General features: G+C 37.8%; 1 protein-coding gene across 1 annotated transcript in view; it reads left to right on the forward strand.

Annotated features, from left to right (window-relative positions):
* Positions 1–25464, forward strand: part of TTC26 (tetratricopeptide repeat domain 26) — a 41258-nt gene extending 15794 nt beyond the window's left edge. The window contains exons 8-18 of the mRNA XM_006078766.4: positions 3861–3935; positions 8305–8407; positions 9701–9756; positions 11015–11068; positions 12136–12199; positions 13625–13713; positions 13882–13965; positions 15470–15539; positions 16352–16458; positions 21514–21647; positions 23163–25464. Coding sequence (XP_006078828.3) covers positions 3861–3935; positions 8305–8407; positions 9701–9756; positions 11015–11068; positions 12136–12199; positions 13625–13713; positions 13882–13965; positions 15470–15539; positions 16352–16458; positions 21514–21647; positions 23163–23274 — 948 coding nt within the window. The 3' untranslated portion in view covers positions 23275–25464. The remainder of the gene's footprint in view (positions 1–3860; positions 3936–8304; positions 8408–9700; positions 9757–11014; positions 11069–12135; positions 12200–13624; positions 13714–13881; positions 13966–15469; positions 15540–16351; positions 16459–21513; positions 21648–23162) is intronic.
* The last annotated feature ends 709 nt before the right edge of the window (positions 25465–26173 follow it).

Consider the following 26173-nt stretch of genomic DNA (forward strand, 5'->3'; position numbering starts at 1 on the left):
AGTCTTGCTAGCATGTGACATGAGTGCAATGGTATGGTAATTCGAACATTCTTTGGCATTGCCTTTCTTTGGGATTGGACTGAAAACTGACCTTTTCCAGTCCTGTGTCCACTACTGAGTTTTCCAAATTTGCTACCACATTGAGTGCAGCACTTTAACAGCATCTTCTTTTAGGATCTGAAATAGCTCAGCTGGAATTCCATCACCTCCACTAGCTTTGTTGATAGTAATGCTTCCTTAGGCCCACTTAACTTCACACTCCAGGATGTCTGGCTCTAGGTGAATGACTACACCACTATGGTTATCTGGGTCATTAAGACCTTTCTTGTTCAGTTCTTCTATGTGTTCTTGCCATGTCCTCTTAATCCCTTCTACTTCTGTGATTCCTTGCCATTTCTGTCCTTTATTGTGCCCATCTTTGCATGAAATGCTCCCCTGTTATCTCCAGTTTGAAGAGATCTCTTGTCTTTTTCATTCTATTGTTTTCCTCTTTCTTTGCATTATTCACCAAAGAGGGCTTTCTTATCTCTTCTTGCTATTTTTTGGAGGTCTGCATTCAGTTGGGTATATCTTTCCCTTTCTCTTTTGCCTTTTGCTTGTCTTCTTTTCTCAGGTATTTGTAAAGTCTCCCCAGACAACCACTTTGCCTTCTTGCATTTCTTTTTCTTTGGGATGCCTCCTGTACAATGTATAAACCTCCATCCATTGTTCTTCAGACACTGTCTACCAGATCTAATCCCTTGAACCTAGTTGTCATCTCCACTGTATAATCATAAGGGATTTTCATTTTAAATATAGGACACAGACAATTTGAATGTGAAAGCATGTATATCATGAGGAATATTTCTTACATGATTTTTATCATGTTTTTGTACTTTTAGATGTCATTTTAACTCTAAAATAAGATGACCTACATCTTCTATTTATACCTCTATGTTTTAACAGCTTTATTGAGGTATAACTAAAGTACCATGGAGTCACCCTTTTGAAATATACAATTCTGTGGGTTTTAATGTATTCACCACTGTGTTTAATCTTCACCACAGTCAATTTTACTCACTTATTTATTTATTTTTAAACACTCCCCCCACCCCTGCACTATTTTTGATTACACCATGCAGTTTTCAGGATCTAACTTCCCTAACCAGGGATTGATCCCACACCCTTGGCAGTGAAAGTGCTGAGTCCTAACCACTGGACTGCCAGGGAATTCCCACCACAGTCAATTCTAAAACATTTCCATTACTTCAAAAAGAAACTCCATAATCTATAGCTATCAACTGCCATCCCGCCAACCCCAAACAGCTACTAATCCACTTTCTGTTTCTATGGATTTGTGTGTTTTGGATATTTCCTCTATAAAGGAGTCATATATTAATAATGTATAATCTTCTTTGATTGGCCTGTTTTACTTTAGCTTAATGTCTATGAAGTTCATCTTGTTATAGCATGTTTCAGTACTTCATTCATTTTTATCACCAAATAATATTCCATTGTATGGATATACCACATTGTATTTTTCTAATTGTCAGAGATGGATATTTGGATTGTTTCCACATTCTTACTATTATGATAATGCTGCTGTAAACAGGTATATACATGTTTTGGGGCATGTTTTGAATATGTTTCATTTCTCTTGGGCATATACCTAGAAATGGAAATCCTGGGTCATATGGTAGCTATATTTAATTGAGGAACTTTCAGACTATTTTCCAAAGTGGCTGCACCAGTTTCCATTCCCACTAGTAATGTGTGTAAGTTTCGAGTTTCAATGTTTCTACATCCTTACCAACAGTTGTTATTATCTTTTTTATTCTAGCCATCCCAGTGGATGTGGAGTGGAATCTCACTGTAATCTTGATTTGTATTTTCCCAATAGCTGGAATGATGTTGAGCATCTTTGCATGTGCAGTGAGCACTGCTTTAAATTTGTGCCCTGTGCATCTCACTTGCCTCACCTTTCATCCTGGCTAGCTAAAGATCAAAGCTAGCCTCATAATACTAAAAGATTTTGTCTTTTCACTTTGATTCACTTTTGAGTGTGCAGTGACATTTTCCAGAGACAGCATGATTTCAAAATAGATTGATTGCAGGCACAGATATTCCAATCAAGCTGTCATCTGTTAAGGTAGACATTGAAGAGACTTGCAAAAATAGATAACAGTACCATTCTTATCACTAAATTTTTGTGTTGGTAAATACAGTTTTTTTTAATGAAAAATATATTATTTGTGTTAATGTGTAGTAAGTTTATTAGTACTTTTGATTAATTGAATACTTTAAATTTCTGTTTTAATTTCTAATACAATATATATGAATGGCTGTAACTCACATAAACAAAAACTCTTTGGGATCCTTAGTACTTTTTAAGGTTTAAAAAAGATCTTGAGATCAAAAAGCTTGAAAACTGCTAAACTAGCCTAATATTACCCAAGACTTTGGAATTCCTGCTGTAGACAAGAGGAGATTAGTAAAAGGTTGCTAAATAGGTGTGCATTCCCATATGATATCAGGTAGAACAAGTTTGTAGTGCTTAGTGAGAACAGTCAAGAATTTAATTATTTTATCCAGAAAATCTTAGGTATCCACGATGGAGGTAGAAAAAGAAGGTGAGAGTTAGTCAAAATTATAGATTGGCAAGAGGGAATAGCAGAAAGCTGAGGAAGTGGATAAATAAGCCTCAGACATTACTGAAGACACTGTAGAAATGGCTGACCATTTGTTCTAGGGGAAGTTAAAGAAGCAGGATAAAACAAAAGAGATCTGATAGTTCTGATAAATAGTAACATAGAGGGGAGAAGGTACATGAATTGCATCATGTAAATAAAGGCCAATTCAGCAGGAAGAAAGTATAGGAAAATTCAGGACACAGGTGGAATGGTCAGATTGAAGAATCAACCTTAGTGGACCTCCCTGGTGTTACAGTGGTTGAAAATCCAACTGCTAATGTAGGAGATACAAGTTCAATCCCTGGTCCAGAAAGATTCTGCCTGCCATTGAGCAACTAAAGCCTGTGTGCCATACCTACTGAGCCCAAGCTCTAGAGCCCTTGACCACAACTACTGAACTACTGAGCCCAAGCCTTGCAACTACTGAAGCCCAAGTGCCTCAAACCCGTGCTCTGCAACGAGAAGCCTACACACACCAGTGAAGAGTAGCCCCCTCTCACCACAACTACAGAAAGCCCACGTGCAGCAGTAAAGACCCAGGGCAGTAAAAAATAATAAGTAATAAATAAATAAGTTAATTAATTTAAAATGTTAAATAAAGAAAAATAACCAACCTTAGTTGTTAAAAGTTGATCACCTGCAAGGAAAGACTAACTCTGCTGCTGCCAAGTTGCTTCAGTCGTGTCAGACTCTGTGTGACCCCATAGACGGAAGCCCACAAGGCTCCCCCATCCCTGGGATTCTCCAGGCAAGAACACTGGAGTGGGTTGCCATTTCCTTCTCCAATGCATGAAAGTGAAAAGTGAAAGGGAAGTCTCAGTCGTGTCTGACTCTTAGTGACCCCATGGACTACAGCCTACCAGGCTCCTCCATCCATGGGATTTTCCAGGCAAGAGTACTGGAGTGGGGTGCCATTGCTTTCTCCGAAGACTAACTCTAGGAGTCTTCAGACTTGGGTTCACCAGTTTCAGACATGCTGTGTAGAGGTTCAGTCGTTTAATGTTTATAAGCCTCAAGGTTCTCATCTGTAAAATAAGGAGAATAATAATTACATTATTTCTCAGAGCCCTGCAGAACAAAGGAAGCAGCATGTTAAATTCTTTGTAAGCTATAAAACTTTGTAATTCTTACAGGTGATGTAAGAACTATACACTTGTCATTTTCATAAGCCTTTCCTTTTTTTTATTTCAGGCAGAACTCAAAAGCTTGATGGACAACGCTTCTTCTTCCTTTGAATTTGCTAAAGAGCTCATCAGGCACAATCTGGTGAATAAGAGTTTCCAGTCTTGATGATTTGAGGCCTACCCTATTTTGGGTACATTACAGTGGTTGGGAAGATGAATGAAGGGAGATATCTCAACAAGTATTTCTCTACTCCAAGTGAACTCTTTCTTCTTGTGGAGGAGAGAGAATGAGTTTAAGATACCAGGTTCTTTCCTTACTGGGAAGGCAGTAACACATACTTAACATTTAGAAAGAAGTGTGAGGCATTGAGATCCAAGTGTTCATGTTGTTGGCAAAGACAAAGGAACATATCCTTTACTTTCTGATGAAAGTGAAAATCCTTTACTTTCTGATGAAAGTAAAACTTGAGCTGGTCTTTGAAGAATGACTTGGATTTAAAGGGTTCATTTGTGGCAAGGACATGGATGAATGAATGAAGAAGACATATGTGAGCAGACTGAATTTACTGGAACAGAAAATTTGCACTGGGATAGTTGCTAAAAAAAAAAAAAGATTCAGATGAAGTTTCAAGTTGGATTCAATTGACTCAGCAGTAAAGTGGGTGCAGAGCAGCTGTATTCAACTCAGACACCTGGGGACACTGAGCAAATTACTCAGTATTGTTGAGTTTCAGATTCCTCGTGTGAATATGGCAGTAATAATAACTACACCTTTTCCTTCTGATTTCTCTGCACCTTCGTTAGCACTAAGTCTCCCAGTACCAATGCTGAAAACCGTAGCTGGTTTAGACTCTCTCTTCCCCTTTATTTCTGATACTCAGTCACTTAATCCTATTAATTCTTCTATTTATTCCATTCCTTCTCTAACTCAGGCCTCCATCACAGAGTTTTCTGAGGTTATTTTGCACTATGAGCTTCTGCCTCTAACCTTTTCACTTCTAAGTTAGTCTATAAATTAAAGCCAGGTTAATTTTTGTGGAGAATATGATATGTTAGAGTAGTCTGGAAATTAAATTTGGAAAGAGATTAAGACCGGAAGATTAAGAGATTAAGATTTAGGAGTTTTCATAAGAGTAGGGATAGCTGAAGAAAAGGTTAAAAAAAGAGAAATATGGTTCCAAGAGAGTGTTTGTATTTAAGGGGCTGAAAGAGGAGAATAATAAAATAACTTAAAAAAAGGCAGGCAAGAGAAAACACCTACATAATGTACAACCCCTTCTGCAACACAGGTTTGAAATGCCTGGGTCCGCTCATACACAGATTTTTCTCAGTCGTAAATACTGTACCATCTGAGGTGGGTTGAATCCTCGTATACGGAGGAACCCTGCATGTGGGTGGCTGACTGTAAATCATATTTGAATTTTCAACTGTGTGGAGAGTCAGCACCCTTAAACAATCCCCATCACCATTGTTCAATGGTCAACAGTCATTTTATAAAATTTTTCAAATTTTTATATAAAAGGTTATACTCCATTTACAGTTATTACAATATATCAGCTATGTGCTCTGTGTTGTACAAATACATCTTTATTCCTATCTTACACCCAATAGTCTGTACTTCCCCCAGCCCCCACATACTGCCCTCCCCACTGGTAACCACTAGTTTGTTCTCTATATCTGTGAGTCTGTCTGCTTCTTTTCTGCTCTATTCGCAGATGTGTTGCATTTTTTTTAGATTCCACATATAAGTGACATCAAGTAGTATTTGTCTCTCTGTCCAACTTACTTCACTTAGCATAATGCCCTCCAGGTCCATCATGTTGCAAATGGCAAAATTTCATTATTTTTTATGGCTGAGCAATATTCCATTGTATATACAGACCACATCTTCTTCGTCCATTCATCTCATCTGTTGATGGACATGTAGGTTGCTTCTGACTGTAATGTCATTGTGTTGTGCTGTGCTTAGTCGCTCAGTCATGTCCGACTCTTTGCGACCCCGTGGACTGTAGCCTGCCAGGCTCCTCTGTCCATGAGGATTCTCCAGGCAAGAATACTGGACTGAGTTGCCATGCCTTCCTCCAGGGGATCTTCCCAATCCAGGGATTGAACCCAGGTCTCCTGCATTGTAGTGGATTCTTTACTGTCTGAGCCACCAGAGAAGCCATCATGGAAGTTGTAATGTCATTACAACTACACATTTTAATCACCCAGGGGATTTTTAAAAATATTAATGTGTGAGATTTTTATCGAATGGTTGGGCTAAGGTTCAACTATCAATACTTTTCTTAAAAGTTTTCCAAGTGGATATAATATACAGCCAGAGTAAAGAACCTTTATATATACATATAACTGGAAGGTGTGTATTAGCTAGTGATGGGAGTTATACTTGGAGGGTGGGATTACAAAGAAAAGTGAGAAAATGGTAATTTTCCTTTTGCCTGTTGTAATACTATATGTAAGCTTTTTCTAGTAAATACAGATTAATTTTATAGTTTAAGACAAAACCTGAAAAAAATATTAAGCAGTATAAATTGTTACTGACATCAGCTTTCGCAGTCAGACTTGATGTCAAAATCAAGTACACGATATACTAGCTTTGGAACTTTGGGTAAGTCACTAAACACTGATGAGTCTCTATGTTCTCTATGTAGAATAAAGGAAATCACAGCACCTACCTCATTTCCTTGTGAAGATGAAATGAGGTAATATATGTAAGGTGCCTCAGGCAGTACACAACATACAGTTAGCATTCAGTAAAAAGTGCTTTTATTGTCATGCTATGGCCACCGGTGTCAAAACTGCAGATATGTCATGGAGCAAGAAGAGAGGAAAGTCTATTGAATTTGGTCAAAGGGGTTGATATTTGTGACTTGTAGAATGGGTTTATTAGTGTGCAGAAAGCAGCAGCAAGTTTTCTGGGAGGTTAAGGAGAGGAAGAGAAGTTGAAACAGCAAGCCACTTACTTTTCAAGTGTGGCATTGAAAAAAGGAGAAAAAGTCCGATGCCGTTCAGAGGGAACCATGGCACCAAGTGAAGTGAAGATTTTTCAAGAGAGTAGAAACCTTTGTGCATATTTAAAGTTGAGAAGTGGGACCAGGATTAATGAAATAGAATATTAATGCAGAAACAAAATCCAAATGGAGTTAAAATCATGACATCAAAGAAGACAATTGTAGGAATTAATCTTGGCAAGGGAAGGGAGCATCTTAGACAAAAAGAACCAAAAAAAAAAAAAAATGACCAGATGGATATTTTGATATAGAAAGAAGAGATTAGGTAGTTTATGCCTGATTGCCTTGATTTCTGTATATTTGTGATATAATTTACTATGTGTCAGATACTGTGCTAGGCTGTGGGTACAAAACAGCATGTAAACAGTCCTTTCATGGATGGTGTTTTTGTTTTAGCTGTCCTCTGTAGCTTTTATTATTATATGACAACATACTTAAGTTTGCTGTTTGAAGGTCTCTCCCCATTTGAGTATACAGACAGGACTATATAGTATAATATCGGAGAAGGCAATGGCACCCCACTCCAGTACTTTTGCCTAGAAAATCCCATGGACGGAGGAGCCTGGTAAGCTGCAGTCCATGGGGTCGCTAAGAGTCAGACCTGACTCAGCGACTTCACTTTGACTTTTCACTTTCATGCATTGGAGAAGGAAATGGCAACCCACTCCAGTGTTCTTGCCTGGAGAATCCCAGGGACGGGGGAGCCTCGTGGGCTGCCGTCTCTGGGGTCGCACAGAGTCGGATACGACTGAAGCGACTTAGCAGCAGCATATAGTATAATATAACTGTACTATAAGTCACAGACAGGAGAAAGACTTTTTCCTAGTGTAGCCCTGGTATTACAATACCAGGCATATAGTAGGTGTTAATGAATATTTACTAATATTTTAATAAAACAAAATATAACATATGATATGCCATGCATGTAGCCCACTTTAACTTATTTCATCCTTATGATAACTCTGAACATTACTAATGCCATTACTAATTAGGTGGACATTACTAATGCCATTTAGAGATGAGGAAATAATCTCAGAAGGATTTCATAAATTCCTTCATGGAGTTTCTAATGTAGAATATCTGTCTAGAAAGAAGTTTCATTAATTATTGGGTACTTTAAGAGTTTCGTATAGTTCTTATGAGGCAAAAAGGAAATATATGCAATAGGGCCATGCCTTTATTCTATTTCTTACATTTAGGATGACTTTTTTTTTTTCCTGGCTGTCAAGCACATGGGACTTAGCGCCCCAAACAAGGATCAAATCCGTAGCCCCTACATTTGAAGCACAGAGTCTTAACCACTGGACTGCCAGGGAAGTCCCTAGGATGCCTTTTTTTTTTTTTTTTTTTAATGAGGTCAAGGTCATGTGTGTATAGAAAAAGCTTCAAAAATATATTCCTCCCTTCAAAGAGTAACTGTTGCGTCAGTTCCATGTGTATTTCCACCAGTGAACATACTCATATTTGCTGCCATAATAATGGCTTTTCTGTCTTTAGGTAGTCTTCCGAGGAGGAGAAGGGGCTTTGCAAGTTTTGCCTCCCCTGGTTGATGTCATTCCTGAAGCTAGGCTAAACTTAGTGATTTACTATCTTCGTCAAGGTAAGAGAAATGTGTCTTGATCTTGCCTATGTAAGATATTTTAGAACATTTACTCTCCAACTGAACTACTTGCTTAACCTTTAAAATCACTTCATAATACCCAAAAATATATTTGCAGCAGGTTCACAGGACAGAGCAAATTTATTGATATTTATCTGTTGTGCCTTTTCTCTTTATCTCCCCTTTCCTCTTCTGTTGCTTCCAATCTCTCGCCCATTCTGGTTTTTTTCTTTTCCTCTTATTTTTCTGCCCTTTGTCCTCTATTCATTTTATTTCGGGTTTTCTCTTGTTTTTCCTTTCCCTCCCTCATTTCTTCTTTTTTGTGTGTTCCTCTGTGTGTAATGTCCATCCACAGTTCCTTGGGTCTTTTCTTTCCCATCATTAACTTTTTTATTTGCTCTAATTATCTGTCTTTCTGTTTCCTTGTACCCCCAGCTTCTGCAAAATATTAAGATGTGAAGGGAGCATGGCATTTGTTGCCCTAAGTAAGGATAAGTTGTAGGCACAGGCCCAAGCAGTGTGCCGTCTGACAGTTGTGAACTCAGGGTGGCAGCTCACATGCAGTGGCGCTGGCACTCAGTCATGGGCCTCAGACTAAGTGTGGGCCTTTTAAGGTGCACGGTAGGAGCCAACCAGGCAACGTATTCCTCACTGAGGGAAATGTGAAGTGTTTATTAACAGGAGACCATGAACTTGCAAATAGCTCTCTCTAGTTTGATACATCAGCACAAAGAAATAAGCTTTTGGACAAGAATTAAAGAAACACCTTATATATTTTATAAACTAATTTTTATTCTAAGAACTTTCAAACATAAACAAAAGTTATAGTATGAACACCCAAATAATAACCCCAGATACAATAGTCTTGTAGATATTGCCAGTCTTTCTTAATTTATCCTCCCTCTTCCAGTTTTGTTGTGAAATATTTTAAAGCGAATCCCAGCCTTCGTGTCATTTTACTCCTATGTACTTTATGTGTGTTTATATATATATACACATACACACACACACACGTATATATTCAAAAATGGATGTTTTTCTTATATAATTACAATGCCATAAGCATATACTTCCCTGTTCCTTATTTTTAGCTTGAACCCTTAAGTGCTTGTGGCTTAATACAGGTTTCCTACAGATATTTGGTTATCTACTACTAAGCATTGAACTTCATGGAGAGTCAAGAGACAAGAAAAGCAAATCATACTTCTCATGAATATTTGAAGGACCTTATCATTTGGGGCGACTGTTTGCTAGGATACAGACTAATATGGCTATGTATTTCTTATATTTCAGATGATGTACAGGAAGCTTATAACTTAATTAAGGATCTGGAACCTACTACTCCTCAGGTAATTGACCGTGTGTTACATTTTTACTAACCAAGTTCTGTTGAAGGTGGAATTTCTGTTGAAAGGTAGTTGGAAGGCATATTAGGGAAGATTCCTGCTTGTAGACTCTCAGGAAAGTTGGTGTATGTTGATCTGGGAATATTATGTGAGACTTTTGATATGAGAATCAATATTTTGGGCTTTTTTGAAATTTGTAAACTCCCATAAATATGCTCATTTCCTCAAAAGGGTTGAAGTTTGAAAATACTGAAATCTAGAATTCTGATGAAACTAGACATGGAGACTTATGTCATCAGGATGACTGTCTGTGCTGTGTCTGTGTCCCCTGCTGCGTGTCCACTCCTTGAAGGCAGGCACTGTGTTCGTATTGTGTCTCCAGTGATATGAACGCTAAGCATGTACTAGGCCTCCCACTCATGGAGTGAAAGGCTGAAAAATATTTCCAGGTCTAAGTTGGTATATTTCTCAAGTGTATTAAAAGCTTCAGCATCTTTTGTTTTATTCTTTTAAAGAGCTGTCTTAAATAAAAATAGTACTCACATAAAAATCAGAATTCCCTGGTGATCCAGTCATTAGGACTCCATACTTCCACTGCAGGGGATATTGGTTTGATCTCTGTTCAGGGAACTAAGATCCTATGTGGTGCAAAAAAAAAAAAAAAAAAAAACAACTCATAAAGCTAAGGAGAATATCTGTTAAAGAATAGAACCAAATCTAAAGGAGATACAGATAAGGCCTCAGGACTCCAAAATGAGAATACCTTACAAATGAGAGTCAGAGGATTATTGTTATTAATTAATTTATTTATTTTTGAAGAAAGGAATCACTAGCAAAGGAAAGTTATTATATCATTGGAAAGGGAAAATTATATATGTGTGTGTATGTGTGTGTGTGATACGGTCACAGAAAATGGCAGTGGCTGATAAAGTGTAAAAATTATTACATAAACATTTTATGGTTAATTTTTTCCACTGAATTGAAATAAAAACAAAACTCCTATGCATGTCCACTGAGTTTTTCCCCTTATGATTGAGAATTTACAAATATGATTAATTCTGTTATATGAACACTTTCCTGAGAACCAAATGAAAGTCTCCTAATTCTTTTATTCTTCCCAGGGATAGAACAGAGCAAAGTGACTTTGGGTAACTTTTGATAATATATATAAAGCATTGAGTTGATGCAAATGATTTTTTTGAGCGATATCTCTTAGTTTTATGTTCCTTTTAAATTAATTACTGATATTCCACGTTTCCAGGAGTATATCCTCAAAGGAGTGGTCAATGCAGCCCTTGGCCAGGAAATGTGTTCAGTGAGTATAAAACCACTGGTATCTATAGTTTGTAAAGTTACAGTGTGTGGAAAAAATAAAAGTGACTTTCAAAGTTCAATTAGTAATAAACTTACAAATAGACTCCTCTGCAGTTCCTTTTATTTCTTCATATCCACCAATCCAGATTCCATTGTGACAGAATTCTGTGTTATTTGAAGACAAAAAAAGGGAATTCCCTGGTGGTCCAGTGGTTAGGACTTGGCACGCTCATTGCCAAGGGCCCAGGTTCGATCCTTGGATGGAGAACAAGATCCCGCAAACCAGGTGGCTTGTCCAAAAAATAAAGCAGAATAGAATAAAAACTGAAAAAAAAAAAAAATAGAAAGCTGTAGCCTTAAGAATTACTGCTTTTTAAGGGGGAAAAAAGCCCAATTGTTGAACAATGTGTTTATCTAATAACAACAGCAAATCATTGCAAAACTTCATTCTTACTTTCACTGACATTTTTTTTTAACCTTGCATACCTCTGAGCTATAATTTTGGCATCTGTAAAATGAGAATAATTGTTTCTTTGGGAAAGTTTTTTATAAATACAAAACGCTGACTAAAATTAAGCTCTTATTCACCTGAATATGGCATAGTAGGTTCTTTTTGGAATGAAATGGGACGTAAATAAATCTTTTTATCTCCAGCTCACTCCAAATTGCCTTAAATAGGCAGTAAATCACTATTGAATGAATTAATGATTCTATTTAGTAAGTTACTCCTTGTTCTAGCCATAGCTCCTACCACAAGGTCTGATATATGATAAAAGCAATAAATATTTGTTAAATGAATGAATGAATGAGTTCATTTAATGAAGGTACTTTTAAAATAGAATTTGGGAATTGAATTTTTTTCTCTTCTTTTCTATCTGATCCTAACTAGGTTTTAATTCAATTATAGATTGTCACTTTTTAGTTGGTGATGCTAATAAATATTAGTACTGCTGATTTGAGGAGAATTTAAAATTTTTAAATCCTGACAGATAGGTTGAAACCATAAAGTGTAATACAAATAATGTATTTTCAGTTTATTCCTCTTATCAGCTCTGCTTGGTTTTTTAGAGGGATCATATGAAAATTGCCCAGCAGTTCTTCCAGTTGGTGGGAGGATCAGCCAGCGAATGTGGTATGTTTGAATCTGTACATGTGAGCACAATTTATCACTGGAGTTGGTCGTATATTGACTGGTGAAGTTTGACTCTGTGTCCAGGGATATATCTGTTAGGTTTCCCATTGTAAAGCAGGAACCCAGACACAGGAGAAAATATTAGATTAGCCCTTCTTAACAGCTCAGCTAAAATGGGATGAGAGGATACATAAACAGAGAAGTTCATAAGAGTTTTAAAAATTTGATTCTGTTTTTTATTTGAAATGTTCACTTTGATTGATTTCTCAAGCGCTCTTTAGGTATAAAGCTTTTGTCATGCTGTAGATATTTTTTCAGAAGGTCATTTGCTTTTAATTTTGCCTATGGTATTTTTCTCATATGAAAACATTTAAATCTTATTTATCTTTTCTATAATGATTTATTACATGGGTATCAAGCTTAGAAAATGCTTTTTTATTCCTGAAGTTATGTAATATTCACCTATATTTTGCCAGTAGTTTCGTGGCTTCATTTTTATTATTAAATTATTGATCTCATCACTCAAGATTCAGTGTAAGTTTTGAAAAAGGCATCTAAAAAGGACTGATAGTTAGCCAGTATAAACCAGTATGGCTGGCTGTACCTGTTTTCAATGGCTGGCATCTATTCTGACAAACAGTGTTCATGCTTAAGTTATTATTAAATATTCTGATCACCCCTGGGGATTCATTTTCTTTCAAATGTTTCACCAAAACCATTTATTGGATAATATTTTCTTTCCCCATTTCACTTCATTCTTACAACAAAAATGTATTGAGGTGTTAGTGATATAGCAGTAAACAAAACCAGCCAATTCCCCCACCCTTGTGCAGTGTTCAGTCTAGAGAGAACAAACTATAGACATAAGAAATAGATTATATAGTATATCTGACTGTGATAAGTGTTACAGGGGAAAAAATTGAACAGAGGAAGGAGGATCAGGAGTGACCGTGGTGAAGGTAGGGTATTACACGAATCCTCTGCCACTTCAAATAGGAACCTGTTACAGGACAAGTTGGTCAGAATCAGGATCAGATGGTTCCATGGCCAAATATCTCTCCATTTGAAATCAGAAGTGTTAGGTTGTCTTAGGTGAGTAATGATGGGTACTAATTCATATTTGTTGAATGTGCAGGTGTTGGAGCTGAATGACAGAATCAAAGCCCTGGAAAAAAGACCTAGGGAAACTGTAGCCTGAAGGACACATGCTCATGTGGGACTCGCAGGAAAGATTACTGGTCATTCTTGAGTACTGTGACTTCCACATGCCAAGGTTCTGTCCAATGAACAGAATCTAATTTCAGAATCTAGAAAGATGTCTTGGAATACATTTCTTATCGCTAAATTATGAAATAACTCAAATTTCAGCTAAAGAGAACTTTTAGTTTCATGAATACACCTGATTTTTTTCCTGTTCCATTTCAGATACAATACCAGGAAGGCAGTGCATGGCTTCCTGTTTCTTCCTGCTTAAGCAATTTGATGATGTCTTGATTTACCTCAACTCATTTAAGGTCAGTGTAGAGTTTTCTAGGTGATTTTGTATACAAAATACTCTAATATGTCACAGATAAGATACTTTTGGAGATGACCCTTTTACTGCGGGAGTAGTAGTGGTAACTGTTGTTTTTATATTTTATATGTTAAAGCTCAATGTGACCTGTTCTCGCAATGTTTTTCAGAGTTACTTCTATAATGATGACATCTTTAACTTTAATTATGCCCAAGCCAAAGCTGCAACTGGCAATACCAGTGAGGGTGAAGAGGTAGGTACCTGCTTTTGAAGACTTTTGAATGATTCTATTTAAAAATGTTATGTTTTTCTCACAGAAATACATGTTTAAAGCTAAAGGATTATTGAAAGTTCCATTGTTCTTAGGCTACATTAAAAAGTACAATATAAATAAACACATAGGTTATGACCACATTCATGTTTTCCTTTTTGGATAAATCTTATGGGGCTTCCCAGGTTGTGCTGGTGGAAAAGAACCCACCAGCCAGTGCAGGAGACATAAGAGATGTGGGTTTCGATCCCTGGGTGGGGAAGATCCCCTGGAGAAGGAAATGGCAACCCACTCCAGTGTTCCTGCCTGGAAAGTCCCATGGACAGAGGAGCCTGGCAGGCTACAGTCCATATTGAGAGATATACATGCATAACCACATTCATATTTTCCTTTTTTGGATAAATTGTATAAAGACATAACATACATGGAGAAAATTATATAAATCAAAGTACACAGCTTGATGAATTTTTAAAGTGAACATACCCAAATAGTCAGCACCCAGATCATAAAATAGAATTTTATGATAACCTGGGGAACCGTCTCATCCCCTTTCGGAGTCAGTCCCTTTCCCACAAGGCTAACCACTATCTTGATATCTAACTCCATAGATTGATTATCCAAATGATTCAAAATATTTCAGTTGAGTTACTTAATTCAGTTTTGTTATTATTCAACAAATGACTCAACTTATTATTATTGAAATTCTAAGTGTTTTCCAATTTCATCATGTTTAGAAATTATTTTTTATTATCTTTAACTATGAGTTATTTTAAAACATGTTTCATGATTTTCAAGTATATATGCTATCTTTTCCAGGTTTTTTTTTATTATTAATATATTTTTTATTGAAGGATAATTGCTTTACAGAATTTTGCTGTTTTTGGTCAAACCTCAACATGAATCAGAAGGGGAAATATATATATCCAGGTTATTTTGATTTCTAACTTAATTGTATTGTGGTCATAGAGTGTGGTCTGTATAACACGAATCCTTTAAAATCTGTTAAGACTTGCTTTATTACCCAGTAGCATCTGCAGTTGTTAATTATTCTGTTCAAATCTTCTATATCCTTACTAACCTCGTGTCACCTTATGATATCAATAACTAAGTGCTCGTCCTTAGTCACTAAGTCGTGACTGACTCTTTGCAATCCCATGGACTGTAGCCCATGTTCCTCTGTCCATGGGATTCTCCAGGCAAGAATAGTGGAGTGGGTTGCCATTTCCTTCTCCAGGGTATCTTCCCAACCCAGGAATCAAACCCAGGTCTCCTGCATTGCAGGCAGATTCTTTACTGACTGAGCTACGAGGGAAGCCTCAATAACTGAGAGAAATGTGTTAAAATCGCCACAATTTTATCCTTCACTTTTCTCAGCAGCCTGTGTAGAATTGGTCATTATAATGCTCATTAGTCTAAGGCAAGCTGCTGTGGATATTTTCACTGTAAAAGCTTCTGTATGTTTGTTCCCTTTTCCCTCCTCTTGCAGGTTTTCCTTTTAATCCAAAGTGAGAAGATGAAAAATGACTACATTTACCTCAGCTGGTTAGCTCGGTGCTGTGAGTCTTCTTTTAAACGTTATAGAGGAATTTTCCTTTTATGAGTGTTTTCTAATTTTTTCTTGTAGAATGGTTAAACTCTGAGATTGTGTTGTTAGTGCTGCTCAGTAAAGGTGGCCATGTGTGCATATGTATACATGTGTGCCCTGCGGTTAGTTCTTCCATATGGCCGTGACCTAGCACCAGCAGTCCTAAAAGATGCCAAGTTCTTTCTTTAGCGTGTTCTGGCTTCCAGAATCTCAGTTTACTTTGCTTTTTTTTTTTGCTAAATGATATTGTTATGTTAATTTTACCTTTTCACTATGGTGCAGGCCTGAAAAGTAGTAAAATGTCAAAAACATAATTTTTGTGTGATTGATATATATATATATAGCCTATCATCTCTGTCTGTCTTTCTCTCTCTCCAGTGTTTTTTCTTGTTCCTTTTTTTCACTTGGATTTAAAATGTTCACTAAATTTTTTATGTCTTAGGGAAATTTTAGCAATTAGATCTTCTAAGTGAGGCTGAAACTGTATGAGTGGGATTGAATGAATGAAAGATGACTTTTAAGCAGATGAGCAAAGTGAGAACTACTGAAAAGACATACTTACCTGAAGCCTAACAAGTATTTTAAGCACTGTATACAGAGTCCTGATGGGGAACCAGTTTAATGCCAACATTGCAATCTTTCCATGTAAAATGTTCACTGTTTTTTCAATGTAAAATGTTTACTTAGTATGTTTCTAACATAAAACCAAATCCATAGACTAGCAAGATGCAGAAGTGTACTTCTTGTACATTTAGAAAACATACATCTTTGTTTCTTTTGTAGACATTATGAATAAGAAGCCAAGACTAGCCTGGGAGCTTTATCTCAAGATGGAAACCTCTGGCGAGTCCTTTAGCCTCCTACAGCTCATTGCTAATGACTGCTACAAGGTGAGTCTGAGTGAAATCTAAGGGGAAAGTGAAGATCAGTATCACATTGGTACATTGACTAAGTGTTAGGGGAAAGTGTCCTAGAGACTAAATGGCCATAGGTGAGAGAATTCACATAGTGATATCAGAAATGTCATCCCTTTTATAAATGAACTGAACTCAGAGATAGGCAGGATTTTATGTATATATAAAACATGTATACATATAAATGAAATGTGAAAATCATACGTACGGAAATAGTGGTTTAGAGAGGAGGTTTTAGATTTCTAAAGGCTATGACTCTTTAGGCATCATGCAGGTAGAGATAGTCATCTGGTAGTTGGAAGTTTGGTTCTGAAGCTCAAGAATGATGGCCTCTGGACTTCCCTGATGGTCCAGTGGTTATTAATGTGCCTGCCAGTGCAGAGGACATGGATTCGATCCTGGTCTGGGAAGACTCCACATCTGCCAGGCAGCTAAGCCCAGCTGCCACAACTACTGACCCTACCTGCTAAAACAACTGAAGCCAGCTTGCCCTAGAGCCAGTGCTCCACAACAGGAGGAGCCATCGCAATGAGAAACCTGCACACTGCAACTAGAGAGTAGCCCCTGCTCATGCACAGCAATGGAGACCCAGTCCAGCCAAAAACAAACACATTAGAGAAAACAACAGTGTCCTCTGACACTGAGAGACAGATTTGGAGAAATCACCACTTCAATAGTAATGCTGCTGCTGCTAAGTTGCTTCAGTTGTGTCCGACTCTGTACGACCCCATAGACAGCAGCCCAGTAGGCTCCTCTGTCCCTGGGATTCTCCAGGCAAGAATGCTGGAGTGGGTTGCCATTTCCTTCTCCAGTGCATGAAAGTGAAAAGTGAAAGTGAAGTCGCTCAGTCGTGCCTGACTCTTAGCAACCCCGTGGACTGCAGCCTACCAGGCCCCTCTGTCCCTGGGATTCTCCAGGCAAGAACACTGGAGTGGGTTGCCATTGCCTTCTCCAATGCATGAAAGTGAAAAGTGAAAGTGAAGTCGCTCAGTCGTGCCTGACTCTTAGCAACCCCGTGGACTGCAGCCTACCAGGCTCCTCCGTCCATGGGATTTTGCAGGCAAGAGTACTGGAGTGGGTTGCCATTGCCTTCTCCAACAATAGTAATAGATGCCCTGAAAAACAGTGAAATTTCCCAGATAAGGGAGTCAAATAAGAAGAATAAAGAGTTGCAAACCAAACCTTTGGGAAACCTTGGTGCAAATAGTAGACAGGAAGGACAAAGGAACCAGAAAAAGTGGAGTCAGATTTAGTAAAAGAGGAGTTTTGTGTGTGTCTGTATGTGTGTGTGTGTAGGGAGTTGGAATGACAGGGAAGAGTTTGGGGCCCTATCCTATAGATTAAAAGCGTTTTACAAAACTAACGTCAAATTCTAAAACTATTTGGTGAATATTTCTTCCTGTTCAAAAGACAGGAAAACATTAGGTAAAGAGAGTCTAGTATCAACTTAATCAATAATAGCTCATTCAAAGTGAATCATTACAAAAATAAAGTGAATCACCATCAATGGAAAAGGTTTTAAAACATAGGAAACTTGAAAATGTTTAATAGAACTTAGTGGATGGCAATGACATTAAGTGAGTTAGAGAAGGCAGAGGGAAAGAAAACACTGAAAGACAGGAATTTAGTTCAATTTTAAATGTATTAAATCTGAAGTGTGTTTGGGGCTCCCAGGTACTATATTATAGTAGGAAATACGCAGGGTGAACCCGGAGCTCAGGAAAGCATGCAAAAGGTTTGGATTAGAGATGTGACTTCAGAAGTTAACGGAAGTTAATGGTGGCAGTGGTGGTGGCGGTAGCGGCAGAGTATGGGAAAGAATGAGAGTAGCCAGTGAGTGGGGTGAGGAACCGCATGGAACACCAGTCAGTGTTTAAGGGATAGAAACAGAGGAGTCAGTAAAAGAGACAGACAATGAGAATGAACAGAAGGGAAAGAGAATAACCAGGAGAGAGAGAAAAAAGCATTTTTCCTTACTTTTTTTCTTGTTCCTATTTCATCAAATGCCAAGGAAGGAAAATGTCAAATCTGCAGCTAGATTGAATTGCATGAGGCCTGAGAAAACACTACTAGGTACAGAAGAGAACTGGATTAGGAAACAGATTCAGTGAGAATAACATAACCCACAATCTTTAAAAAACTGATATATGATTTCATATATATGCATATATATATAAAGCATTCTTGAAATGACAAAATTATAGAGATGTAGGAAAAAATTGATGATTGCCAGAGGTTAGGAATGGTCAGCTGGGAGGTACAGCTTTGTGGTGATGTAATAGTTCTGTCTTGCTAGGGGTGGTGGTTACATGAGTCTGACACACTTGATTAAATAACAGAAATGCATACATACATTGTAGTGATGTCAGTTTCCTGGGTTTGATGTTCCATGGGACCACTCTGTACTATCTTTGTAACTTCCTGTCAGTTTATAATTATTCCAAAATAAAAAGGCTTTAGCAAATGACCCAACTAGGGCTATATCCAACCATATAGATAAATTGTAAAAACATATACAGAGATACAAAATAATATTTACAGCATTATTTCATATAGTTAACATACTAAGAGGCAGCACTCAAGTATGTTGTCTAAACATATGTACAAAGCTGATACAGCTATACAGTCAAAGAACTGATGACCATAAGAATCAGACTAGTATGAAAATATGGGAAGAGAGGGCTGTGGTATAGAAGTGAAACACAGAGCTTTGGTTTTGCTCTCAATGTTTTGTTTCTTGACATGGGTGGTAGTTACACTTATATTGACATTATAGTCATTAAACTGTGCATGTATGTTTCTCACATCATTTGGTGTGTTTCTTTACCAAAAAAAATGGCAGAAAGTGAAGAGGAACTAAAAAGCCTCTTGATGAAAGTGAAAGTAGAGAGTGAAAAAGTTGGCTTAAAGCTCAACATTCAGAAAACGAAGATCATGGCATCCGGTCCTATCACTTCATGGGAAATAGATGGGGAAACAGTGGAAACAGTGTCAGACTTTATTTTTCTGGGCTCCAAAATCACTGCAGATGGTGACTGCAGCCATGAAATTAAAAGACGCTTACTCCTTGGAAGGAAAGTTATGACCAACCTAGAGAGCATATTCAAAAGCAGAGACATTACTTTGCCAACAAAGGTCCGTCTAGTCAAGGCTATGGTTTTTCCTGTGGTCATGTATGGATGTGAGAGTTGGACTGTGAAGAAGGCTGAACGCCGAAGAATTGATGCTTTTGAACTGTGGTGTTGGAGAAGACTCTTGAGGGTCCCTTGGACTGCAAGGAGATCCAACCAGTCCATTCTGAAGGAGATCAACCCTGGGATTTCTTCGGAAGGAATGATGCTAAAGCTGAAACTCCAGTACTTTGGCCATCTCATGGGAAGAGTTGACTCATTGGAAAAGACTCTGATGCTGGGAGGGATTGTGGGCAGGAGGAAAAGGGGACGACAGAGGATGAGATGGTTGGATGGCATCACTGACTCGATGGACGTGAGTCTGAGAGAACTCCAGGAGTTGGTGATGGACAGGGAGGCCTGGTATGCTGCAGTTCGTGGGGTCGCAAAGAGTCGGACACAACTGAGCAACTGAACTGAACTGAGGAAGGATTAACTTTTAAAAGGAATAAGACCACTTCTTTCCGTGAGATAGGCAGAGTAATGAAGTATAATTTGAATGGAAGGCAGGAAAATTGTGTCTTCCCTATGACGTAGAGAAAAAAGCTAAACTAAGAAGGCAATAGAGATCTTAAGGAAATTGGAAAGGTTTAAAGCAACAGTTTATGGAAAAGGAGAAGTAATTAAACCACACTAAATAAGGGAGGATTTCCCAGCAACTTGAAGACTTCAGTGAAATTGGTAACCCTATATATTTATGAGACTGCAGCCATGAAATTAAAAGATGCTTGCTCTTTGGAAGAGAAGCTATGACAAACCTAGACAGCATATTAAAAAGCAGAGACAGCACTTGGCCAACAAATGTCCATATGGTTTTTCCAGTAGCCATATACAGATGAGGAGTTGGACCATAAAGAAGGCTAAGCCCCAAAGAATTGATGCTTTTGAACTGTGGTGCTGGAGAAGACTCTTGAGAGTTCCTTGGACTACAAGGAGATCAATTCAGTCAATCCTAAGGGAAATCAACCCTGACTAGTCATTGGAAGGACTGATGCTGACACTGAAGCTCCAATACTTTGGCCACTTGATGCGAAGAGTTGACTCTTTGGAAAGACTCTGATGGTGGGAAAGATTGAGGGCAAGAGGAGAAGGGGACGACAGAGGATGATGGTTGGATGGCATCACTGACTCAGTGGATATGAGTTTGAGCAAACTCCAGGAGAAAGTGAAAAACAGAGAAACCTGGTGTGTTGCAGTCCATAGGGTCACAAAGAGTTGGACACAACTTAGCAACTGAACAACAACAGCAACATCTAAGCAAAATTTAATGATAGCATGCTATACAAGGCCATGGAAGTGTGTAGTGTGTTTGGGAAAGAAGTTTGTCAAAAGGAATTAAATATTTAAGAGGTTTGCTGTTTAGGAGTTAGTATACATCTAGGCATTCTGAGATGACAGGCAAAGGTCAGGGAAAGATCATCCTCTTGGGTGAAACATGATCAAATTAGCAGAAAATGAATGAAAGTAGTCAGCTTTGGAATGTATTGAGGAAACTTGAAAAATAACCAGTTTGGATCAGTCATTGGTGTTTATCCTCAAGAATAGAAGAATAGAATTAGAAGAAATGACAAATGTGTTGATTATAGCATAACTTGACTATATGTAGAAGAAATGTTGTATTGCTGAAAACTTGATAAAGGTAAGGGGATTTAAACTGAACCCATGTACACAAGCTGTGATTTCCCTTCTTGTTTTAATAAGGAATAGAAGTTAATATGCTAACTAAGAATGTTGTCATTACCCATGCACCTGTTTTATGTACTTATGTTATGTAGTTCTGTTGCATGGTATCTTTACATTTAGTTTCATTTTGTGGGATCTGTTGACTACAAGTATTACCACAATACTTTCTTTTATTCAGATGGGCCAGTTTTACTACTCAGCCAAAGCATTTGATGTCTTAGAGAGGCTGGACCCCAACCCTGAATACTGGGAAGGCAAGAGAGGTGCCTGTGTGGGCATATTCCAGATGATCTTGGCTGGGAGGGAACCCAAGTAAGTAGACAGACAAGAGACGCTATTCTGTGCACTTGCTGGTTTCCTGCGGGGTGACAATTGTTTTCCTGGGTAACGTCCTCTAAAAACTAAAAATTATAAAAATTATAGATTCAGTGCAATAAAATGAGTATACTACCCAAAGCAACCTATAGATTCAATGCAATAAAATGAGTATACTACCCAAAGCAACCTATAGATTCAATGCATAAAATGAGTGTACTACCCAAAGCAACCTATAGATTCAATGCAATAAAACGAGTATACTACCCAAAGCAACCTATAGATTCAATGCAATAAAACGAGTGTACTACCCAAAGCAACCTATAGATTCAATGCAATAAAACGAGTATACTACCCAAAGCAACCTATAGATTCAATGCAATAAAATAATGACGTTTTACAATGATGAATGAATGTTTAAGTTTTATACTGCCATTTTCACAAGCAATGTCTTTTTCAATCTCTTCTGCTCTTTTCTTTGCCTGTTGTTTTTTTTCTTGTGTCTCTTAGTTTAGACCTCAAAGAATTAGAAATGGAGTGAGTGTGGTTAAAAATTATTTTTTTTGCCTTCTCATATTTCAGGAAATACTGAGACATTAGACCACACAAAATTACATGGCATATAGTTCCATTTGTAATAAAAGTTAAACTACTGAAAACTAAATTCCATTTTCTGAAAGTAATTTCATGGAATGTATTTGTTACTGATCTATGAAGATAATGACTATTTTATAAGTAAATAATCAAAAATTAGTTCCTACCTTGTATATATTTCTAGTACTGTTATAAGTTTAAAAGAATTTGGGTAGTTGAAAGAAGATACTTGAGGGAAAAAGGATAAAATATGAGCAAACCCTTAGGGAAGAGGATCAGTAGGCAGTCATCTATAGATCTGATGATGTAACAGGGAAGATTTAGTATGTATTACTTAAAACATGAGTTTTAATTTAAATGAAATTTAAATTAGTTAGATATAAATATTGAATATTTGCCAAATCATGGTCCTTAACTTTCCCCTCTTCTGTTTTTATTAATGTGTCACTTTTCTTGAAGAGATCATCTACCCCAGCTTTCTGACATTTTCCATTTATGGCAGTGACACCCAGTTTGGGGTGATTACCACATTAAACAAAGGAGAACTCTGGGACTCAGTCAAGTTAAGTGACCTGTTAGCACAGAGCTAGAATTTGAACCCAGCTCCTTAATACACACTCTCTATTCTGTCCTACAGAATAACCATAGAAACAGAAATATTTATGTCATATTCAGACAAAAAAACATATGTGTATATGTGTGTGTATGCAAACAAAGAAAACTGAGATTGGTGAGGAGTTCACAGAATTTCCATTTTATTATGGCACCGTAAGAATATTAAGCTAGGAAGTCTGTGATTGGTTTATGAAAACACAGGAAAAGGGCAGGCAGATATGCCGGCTAGAAGGATGTGAAGAACCGTCACAAGTTATTTTAGCTGTTAATTTGCTTTCTTGTCCTTTCACACCGTTTCCTCAGAGAGACCCTTCGAGAAGTGCTCCACTTACTGAGAAGCACGGGTAACCCGCAAGTTGAGTACATCGTCCGGATCATGAAGAAATGGGCCAAAGAAAACAGAGTGCCTGTCTAAAACAGCCCCCAAGTCCTCCGGAATTCATCACCACTTTGACATAAAATTGGAGATCGTTTCCCTCAAGTTTATGTTAGAGACAGGGCTCTGTTTATTGACATCTTCCTTGGTCTCCAAGCCTCCTGATCAGTGACAGGCTAGCTTAGACCAAGCCTCCTGGCTGAATTAAGAGCTGTAGTCTGGGCTGTGGCTCCCATATGATCCCATGAGCAATAAGACTTTGGACTTGTCCAGTGCCTTTATTCTAAAAATACTCAGAGCACTCTTATGTAATTTACTGACTTAAAGGAGAATGACATAAACTTTTTTTATTTATTAGCATTCCATGGCATTTTCTCCAAGTTGCAATAACAGATGCCTTTACTGCTCAAGGGTCACATCATTTCTGTCATCTTAATTTTAGCCATCTATGTACATGATCCTGTGTTACTGGGGAAATCCATAAAAAGTTTTGTAATGCATCTCTGAATCTTAGGAGAGCACAAGTTATAAATAGCTACCTGGTTCTAAGAATGGCAGTAAGACCCTTTATCAAACTGTCCAGGCATTAATAGATAATAGACTTATGGGGTTATTCTTTTGATAGTTGAATTGTTGATGATAATAACATGTTACAGCAGAGTAACATGTATATTGCAGTTTTTAAAAGGTGAGTTCTATATGAAGAAAATCTGTGTGGGACATTTTAAAGATATTCAGGAAACAAAGTATACAGGTCTCATCAGTCACTTCTCCATTACATTTTAGGTAGTCTTACAGGTTAGGTTTTCCTTCCTCTATCTCACTAAGTAAACATCAATTTTTGAAAGTAGGGCTCCAAAGATTATTTTATTTATTAATGTAATGATAATAGAATATGAATCATGTAAAGTTCTTTGAGGGATTCCCTCCCTAATGGCTGGACTTTGTCCTAAGCCGTATTCCAGCTCAATGTTGAGCTCTCGCAACATAACTTACACAACTGAGCATTTTTAGGCTCACAACCCATTTTCGGAAGATCAACCTACACATTTTATGTACCAGGTTACTTTGTTTCTATATTACATACTTTGTTTCTGCCAGTTGAAGGTACCAGCATTACAGATACAGAAAGTGCAGAGCCATTCCTCTCCAGCAGGAGAACTCAAGGTCACAATCCCTTGAAGCACTAAAGACAAGAATTCCTATAAGCACTGAGTCAGGTTTTCCACCCCACCCCCAGCATCCACTGAGGACAAAGGAGTTGCATAGGATGGAGACTGGAACGTGGCAGAAGTCGGCGCAGCGGAGGCGAGGTCAGGGATGGCAGAGGGTTCTGCCTTCTGGATGATTATGAGGGTTCTCCCACCTCCACTCAGGAAGGTGGCCAGTTCTCCAGTCTTTTATTAGACCCAGATCTAATCAAGTCAAAGCACAAATCAGAATAAACTGGCCCAAATAGCTGGGTTTTAGAAAACAAAATTACACCACAATTTTTTATATACAAAAGCTTCTGTTCCTTATTATATTGTTTCTGTTTTTTCACTAGTTGGTTCTCAGTATCTAAGTTACTAGGTGGATCAGATCTGGACAGAACCTGCCATAATCTTTAGAATCCTTGTGATTCTTACTTACCTCACTCAAAATATTAGGAAACATGACAGTAGAAAAAGATGTATGGACCTCTTCAGTGGTTCTTGGCAATGAAATTTGTCTTCCAGTTAATTGCTGTTATTTTCAAATTTCCTATACTTGGAAAGCTTTTCCACGGATGGCGATTTAAATGAGGTCTTGTTGATCTTAATGCTCCAGCTTCTCTCTGCCATTTTTCTGTCTCCTGGAAAAAACAGATATTCAAAAAAGAGCAATTCCCAGAATTTTAGATTAAGTTTTTAAAAAGTTTTTTATCTATAGAACTGACCCCCCACCAAAACCCCATAGAGACTAGTTTAAGAGAGATAATACCCAATTCTGTTATTAAGGATAGCTACTTCTGAAGTAGCTTGGCCCCTTGGCAGGGCCTCAAGATTGCAGAGTAGTGTTGCATGGAGAGGAGAGGGTCCAGGCTTGGGAATGGAGTGGTAATGTGTACAATTCATAGCATCAATGTTCTTTTTATACTCTGTAGCAGATACTACTTGCAAATGGAAAAAATGTTATTTTTATACTTCAAAAGAATTGTTATGTTCCACTGTAACATATTTAAATTAAAGCTTATTATTTGGTTATCTACGGTATTCTGTTAAGTGTGGTAAGGGCAGTGGGTTTATAATGTGCCTTCTCCCCTTTCTTTCCTGACCTCAGTGTGAAGAGGGAAACACCAAGTTTTACTCTCCACAAGTTACTCTTTCTGAGAGGAGAATAGACAGCCCTAAGAAGCCTTGTCTACTAAGGCTTGTATTTCCTGCTTAGCCATGTTAGGTTTGGCTCTCTAAGTCACAGTGCATTCCAGAAGTTCGTTATACAACGTTAACAAACGTTATACAATACTATACAAGTCTCATATGTAGAAAGCTTCCAAATACTTGACTGAATAATTTAATGTAGTAACTGGAAGAGCAGGGTACTTGTGAGATCTGACCTCATGGATTCTTGTTCCCATCTAATTTTTTTTTTTCCTTTTGAACTTTTTATTTTGTACTAGGATAAAGCCAATTAACAATGGTGTGATAGTTTCAGGTGAACAGTGAAGGGACTCAGCCATGCATATACATGTATCCATTCTCCCCCATACCCTCCTCCCATCCAGGCTGCCACATAACACTGAGCAGAGTTCCCTGTGCTGTACAATAAGTTCTTGTTAGTTATCCATTTTAAATATAGCAGTAATTGTTTTCTGGTGTGCCAAGCATATACTGGGCTTCCCTGGTGGCTCGGACGGTAAAGAATTCACCTGGATTGTGGGAGACCTGGGTTTGATCCTTGGCTTGGGAAGATCACC

This window comes from Bubalus bubalis, chromosome 8 (assembly GCF_019923935.1).
Source record: "Bubalus bubalis isolate 160015118507 breed Murrah chromosome 8, NDDB_SH_1, whole genome shotgun sequence".
In the NCBI taxonomy this organism is placed as follows: domain Eukaryota; kingdom Metazoa; phylum Chordata; class Mammalia; order Artiodactyla; family Bovidae; genus Bubalus; species Bubalus bubalis.